This window comes from Galeopterus variegatus, unplaced genomic scaffold (assembly GCF_000696425.1).
Source record: "Galeopterus variegatus unplaced genomic scaffold, G_variegatus-3.0.2 Scaffold1125, whole genome shotgun sequence".
NCBI lineage: Eukaryota > Metazoa > Chordata > Mammalia > Dermoptera > Cynocephalidae > Galeopterus > Galeopterus variegatus.
Genome location: NW_007727236.1, coordinates 275220 through 281219, shown reverse-complemented (window position 1 = coordinate 281219; position 6000 = coordinate 275220). Strand labels below are relative to the sequence as shown.

Here is a 6000-nt window from a genome sequence, read left to right as displayed (position 1 = left end):
GTGCTCAGCAGAGAAACTGTCTCCAGCGGGGCTCAGGCACTGGTGTTTGTTAGTGTCAGCCGAGGATTCTAACGTCTCACCAGGGCCAAGCGCCCCCAGGTCACACACACTCGCCACAACCGCACAGCCATTGGGCCCAAGTGCATCAGACCACCTGGAAGTCTGTGGGGACATGGGTGACCAAGAACCTGTGCTCCTGCTCAGTTCTCAGGTACTGCTGGGTCAGCACGCCCATGGCCTGTGCAGTCCTGCAGGCGAGGCTGGGCAGCGTCTCCGGCCTCCCCTGGGAAGTGCAGCTGGAATGTGGCCCATCCCACTTGCCTCCCAGCAAGGAAAACTCGGAGCCACAAGCTTTAGCAAAAATGTTTAATCTCTCCTTAACGCGTGTGTTTATGTACAAGTACTAAATCTGAAGATCAGTAAAGTAGGAAACAGCCAGTAGGTATTTTACACATCTGAGCTGAGCTCTGGTCAGCTGCGCCACTTCTGTGAGAAACCGCGGCGAGGGGCTGTCCGCTCAGACCACAAAAGTGATCGCTCTTCTTTTGGGTGGGGGATTGGCGGTGTTAAAGGACAGCTAATTGTGGGCTTCATCTTAAAAATATCTCTCTCTCTCTAAATATATCTATTCTAGCTTGTGTAGCACCAACGACGTGAGCCATCAAATCATGAACTGGGAGAAAACCAAGATGGAGGCTCTCTTGGCAAGGCCAGACCAGGTGGGAGACACTCAGGTCCCTTGATGGAAACAAGGGGTGCCAGGCCGGTGCCTGAGACTCATTGCTGTGGGTCTTGGGGGCCCCCATATCCTCAGGCCAAGGGAGAGGCGGCCCAGGGCCAATGTGGCGCCAGAGCTGGGGAGTGCTGGGCAAGCTCGAGGTATATCAAGAGGCCAGGCTCAGGCCCAAGTGCAAGCTGTCCCAGGCCCAAGTGTGAGCTGTCCCGGGGACATGCCCTGGGCAGGGTGGGGGGCTGCAATTAGCAGGCTACCCATGGCAGGGTGCCAACAGCAGCAGTGTCTGGGCCGGGACACACCAGGTGGAGTGTCACTTGAATGGCACCCTGTGCTGTGGCCCTGGCTCCTGCACCCTGGAACTGCAGACACAGGGCTCACAGGAGTGTCTCACCACCCCCGGAGCACAAACGGCCACCCAGGCCTGCAGCAGAGCTTGGGGTTGGAGCTCCCTGGCAGGAGGCCGCTGGGAGGTAATAATGGTAGGGGGCTTGGGCCCAACTCCTAGGGTCTGCAGAGTTGGGAGGAGGGAACTAGTGACACATAGAAACTGGAGCCATGTTCATGACTCAGCAAGAGGCGTGGGGTCCAGTGGAAATGCTTGGGGACCTGCTGCACTGGGCAGACAGCATGGCTAGAATCAGCTCAAATCAACTTGTATGTAAACAGATACAGCTAAAGTGCTTGCGGCTAGACACACCCTGCAGTGTGGCTGGATGGGCACACCCTTCTCCGTTACCACCACCCAAGTGGACAAGGGCAGCCTGGCAGGGCCGAGCAAGGTGGGCCCACTCCCTGCCAGGGCTGGGCAGCCTACGGATGAGGGGGCAGGGCTGCAGAGCCCCCACCTGACCCGTGCAGAACTGGAAGAACTGGGGGCTTCAATGTGAAGCCCGCATCCAGGGAAGACTGTGGGGGAAACAGGCTCCCACCCCTGTGTGGCCAGGAGGCATCAGGAGGGAGACAGGGTGTGTGGCGAGGCAAATCTTGGCCAACACAAGAGGCTACCAAAAAAGCCCAATCTAGACTGCCAGCCCCAGCTCCGGCCAGTCTGCCAGGGCGTGAGCCCACACCTTTGGCGGGCTGGGGGCAGGGGGCAGGCCAGAGCCCAAGCCAGGCATGCACAGGACGACACTGGGCCCCGCTGCAGTGCCCATGGGACGAAGGAGCTCCCTGAGTCAGGTCACCGATTTCACACTGACCCCATGTGAAGGGTGGCTCCTAATCTGATCTCGGCCGTGTCCAGTCTGGCTCATGCTGCTAAGGAGGGGGATGAGGGGACTGGGAGCCCCGCAGGGCGCGTGCTCTTCCTCAGGGCCTGGGCCAAGGGTGCCAAGGCTGGGTCTGGCCACAGTTAGCTGTCCCTTAAAGTCTGTGGGAATCTTTAGTACCATCGAAAAAGTGAACTTGAAAAGGGGACAGGCCGCTTGTTTGCTTTTACAAGTGACTAATCAATTAAAAAACATAAAAAAAGGGCCTAACGACCTCTTCTAGTATTCAACACTTGCAGTTTTAAAAAGATCAACTCAGACTAAACGCTAGCACAATCATGCATAATGCACAGACCCTACACGCCCTGGAAGCTCTCAGGGGACAGGCGAGGAGGCCTCCCTTCTGATGTCAAACAGAAGAGTGGCTGCAGGTCGCAGGCGCAGAGCAGGCAGCTTTCTCCATGACCACTTGGTGCTGCTTTCCCACCGCCTCATCTTCTCATTCTGAGGTGTCCGTGAATGTTCTCCTTCAGTTAACTGTACAGTACCCCACTGGGGCTGGAGACCGAGGCTAGAGCCACATATATATATATATATATTTATATATATGTACAGACTTGTGTTAATTAAAAATTCATTCTATTTTGCTCACTGAGGGTGGGGTGGACAGCAGCTGACCTCCAGTCCCTCTGGTCCCTGCCTGTTGCTCATGGCCCAAATAGATCCACGTCAGCGTGGTGGCCAGAGGGGCCCTGCCTGGCCCTTGCAGCCCAAGCAGAATGCAGCAGGATTTTTTTCCCCTTTAAAAAACAAAAACAGCCCCAGATGTCCCACTGCTCTGAAGGGGCAAGACACTGCTAAGATGCCAGACTGGAAGCCACCAAGGGCGATGTTGGGGATCGGGAAGACAGGGAGTGGGGGGGAGAGAGAAGAGAGAGAGATGAGAGAGAGAGAGAGAGAGAGAGAGAGAGAGGGGAAGGACAGAGGGAGGGGAACAGGGTGGTTGGGGGCTACCCTGGAGCTCCATGGTGGGGAGAGCTCAGACTGCCTCACAGGCAGCTGGTACCGGGCGGGGGGAACGTGGGGGCAATAAATAACAGGAACATGCGCTCTGTAACCTGGAGCCCCAGACCAGGTGGCTCCCAGAGGCACAGCCCTGAGGACAGAAAGGGAGCTGTCTGGTCCATGTGGAAGCCACTCGGAGACGTGGCAGTGCCGTCCTGCAGCCCCTCCATGGGAGGGGACGTGGCGCTCTGCCTCGGCCGCGCAGAGCACGCGGTGAATCTGAGGATGGTGGCAGCTGTGCAATGACATAGGGGAGCTGGGCGTGGAAGGCGGCAGTGGCGACCAGGACCGACTCGGCTCCTCTCGCCTGGCACTGGGCATTTTGCCTCTCCTTCTGGCTGCCAACCAGGACCCCAGACTCTCAGATGGCTGGTGGCAGCTCGGGAAGCCAGGAGCTGCCAACATCCCAGCCCCTCGTCCTGGCCTCAAGGAGACAAACCAGGCTGGCTGCCCCTCCCTCGGGCAGGCCCCAGCCTCACCCCTCAAGCCCTCTCCTGCGAAGGCTGCTGGGCAGCTCCCACTGGTTGGCGAAGGTCCCTGGCCCTAGCCGTCCCTCCTGTGCTCTCCTAGCCCCCATGCCAGTAGCTCTGGGCACAGGGGTGGCACAGCAGGCACCTCACATCCACGTCAGTGAGAGAGCTGGGACCCCTGCCAGGAGGGGAGAGGAGGAGGAGGGCCGGGAGGACACTGGGCCTCCTGCCCCGAGCGCCATGGGCACCCCACACAGGTGGGTGAGGGCTGCCTCTGGCTCCGCCTCCTGCTGTGCTGAGGGCCGGGCTCAGCTGCTCAGGGCCATGGTGTCCACCACCTGCTCCAGCCTGCTCCGCAGCCGCTGCCGCCGTGTCTGCTCGTCCTTCTCCAGGGCTGCCAGGATCTGCAAGGTCGGGAAGGGGCGTCAGAGGTCTAGGCTGGGTATGCGAATGTCCAGAGGGTCACACAGCAAGGCCATGCTGGGTCTCCGGCCTCCCCCAGAGCCCTCTGTGCCGCGTGATGTGGTCACACCCAGTGGGGACTCTGGAGCAGATGCCAGAGGTTCAGGCCCTCCCATTTCCAGCTGAGGGACCTGGGTTTTGAGCTTGGACCCTTGGGATCCCAGTGTGAAGAGTATGTCCCCCCAGGTCATCATTCTTACCCTCATCCCCAAACACAGCAGCCTCTGGTCCCTCAGCCCCCAGTGTGGCCACGCTGCTGCCCACTCCCCATTCCCACAGCACCTGTGGCTTCCCTGGGCCCCTGGACAGCAAAGCTCTTCAGAAAGCCTCTGCGGCCTTCCCTGCCCCTCGTGAGCCTCAGGACCTCTGGCTCGGTCCCCACTGCCACTCTCAGGACCACCTGCTGCTCACCTTTCTCGTCTTCTAGGGCATCTGCCTGAAGACCACTTCAGTATCCTGCTCTGAGTCTCTGTCCCACAGCCCCCCATGCAGGAGCCCCAGGGCTGGGGCTGTCCCCTCCTGTGCCCTCGTCACCCGGGCATCTCCCCTAGCCTCTGCTCAGCTGACAACCTCCATGCTTGGCCTTGACCCGAGAGTTCTCCTGAGCTCACATCTCCACCGCCCTCAAATCTGAAGAGCCCGAAGCCTGAGTCCTGACCTCAGCCCCAGGCCTCCCCCAGCCTGCCCCACCTCTCCACTTCAACACCCAGAGCCCACCCAAAGCCCAGCCCCGCACCCAGCAGCCAGGCCATGCCTGTGTCTGAACCTCCACTGGCCCTGTCACACCAGGGAAATGGCTCAGGTCCCCTGAAGCCTGCACACCCAAGCACAGCCCCATTGTGTCACATCCCTCCCTGTCCCCAGCATGGCTCTCGTTCAGCTGGCAGCTGCCTATGATCCTCAGACCACTGGGCCTGCTCTGGCTTCAGGGCCTGGCACTGGCCCGGCCTGCCCTGCCCTCTGGCCCTGTGCACTCTGTCCAGTGAGCCGAGGGATAGGTCCCCCTTCCCGGACGCCTCATGGAGCCCCAGCTCCATGTGTGCTGACAACAAAGAGACCTGCAGCCTCACTTCAAGTCGGCAGAAAGGACACTAAAAGGAAAACTCCGTGGAAGAGCCTGTGCCCAGCCCTGGAGATGCCCACCCAGCTCGATACACATGGAGGTGCTCAGGCATCCTGACCCCATCCTCCACCTCGGGAGACACTGCTGTCTCGTCTGCCCTGCCCCCACCTCGTGACCTGCCACAGGCTCAGCATTTGCCCTACCTGGCTGGCTCCCCTTCCTACCCTGGGGAGCTAGGCGGCTGTTAGGGGCAGGGAATGAAGGCAGGCACCAGACTGTGATGCAGGGAGGAGCTGGCAGACAGGCCCCCAGGAGGGATTCTGCTGGGCAAGGCAAGCAGGGAGCAGGCAGGGTCCCTCGCCGAGCAGCTCACCTCGTCCTTGTACTTGGTGATATAGGAGTAGATCTCGTGCAAGGCGCTCATGCTGTTGAACTGGCTCAGATGCAGCCGTGACTGCTCGGCCAGGTAGGCGCTCATGTCTTGGTCACTGATGGCAGGCATCTTGGCGATGTCGGCATAGTACCTGGTGGCCGACGCAGGCGCATGAGCGGGTTCCCAGCCCTGCCCACCCTGTCCACCCTGGACTACCCGCCTGCCTGCCCACCTCTCCACCCAGCTCTTGTAGTTGGGGATGTCCTTGGCGTAGAGCAGCTTGTTGGAGGGTGAATCCTTGCCCAGCTTGTGCTCAGACGTGGAGCAGGAGTCCATGAAGGTCTGGGCCACCACTGACAGGCAGGCATCCGTGATGCTGTTCTTGTGGATGTCGAACACAAACTGCGGGTTCTTGATCACGTTCACCCAGAAGCGCAGGGGCAGGCTGCGGGTGGGCAGGGCAGGCCGGGCATGTCAGGGCTGGGCGGGACCCTGCTCTCTGGGCCTCCACACCCCTTCTGTCTACACAGCACGAGATGGGGCTGGCCAGCTACTGCACGGCCCTCCTGGCTGACTCCAAAGTGGTCATGGATTTTCATGCAGATGGGGAAACCAAGGCCCAT

General features: G+C 60.2%; 1 protein-coding gene across 2 annotated transcripts in view; it reads right to left on the bottom strand.

Annotated features, from left to right (window-relative positions):
* Positions 1-352: 352 nt before the first annotated feature.
* The window catches only part of PLXNA1 (plexin A1), a 50249-nt gene continuing 44601 nt past the window's right edge, over positions 353-6000 (bottom strand). Inside the window, exons 29-32 of one of the 2 annotated variants that reach the window (XR_550655.1) lie at positions 5610-5822; positions 5378-5528; positions 2623-3883; positions 353-2515 (exon numbers count right to left, since the gene is read on the bottom strand). Coding sequence is in view for 1 of the 2 variants with exons in the window: in XM_008574985.1 (XP_008573207.1) it covers positions 3788-3883; positions 5378-5528; positions 5610-5822 (460 nt within the window). In the remaining variant the exon portion in view is untranslated. Of the gene's footprint in view, positions 3884-5377; positions 5529-5609; positions 5823-6000 lie in introns of both variants that reach the window. The other variant, XM_008574985.1, reaches the window with a different exon arrangement.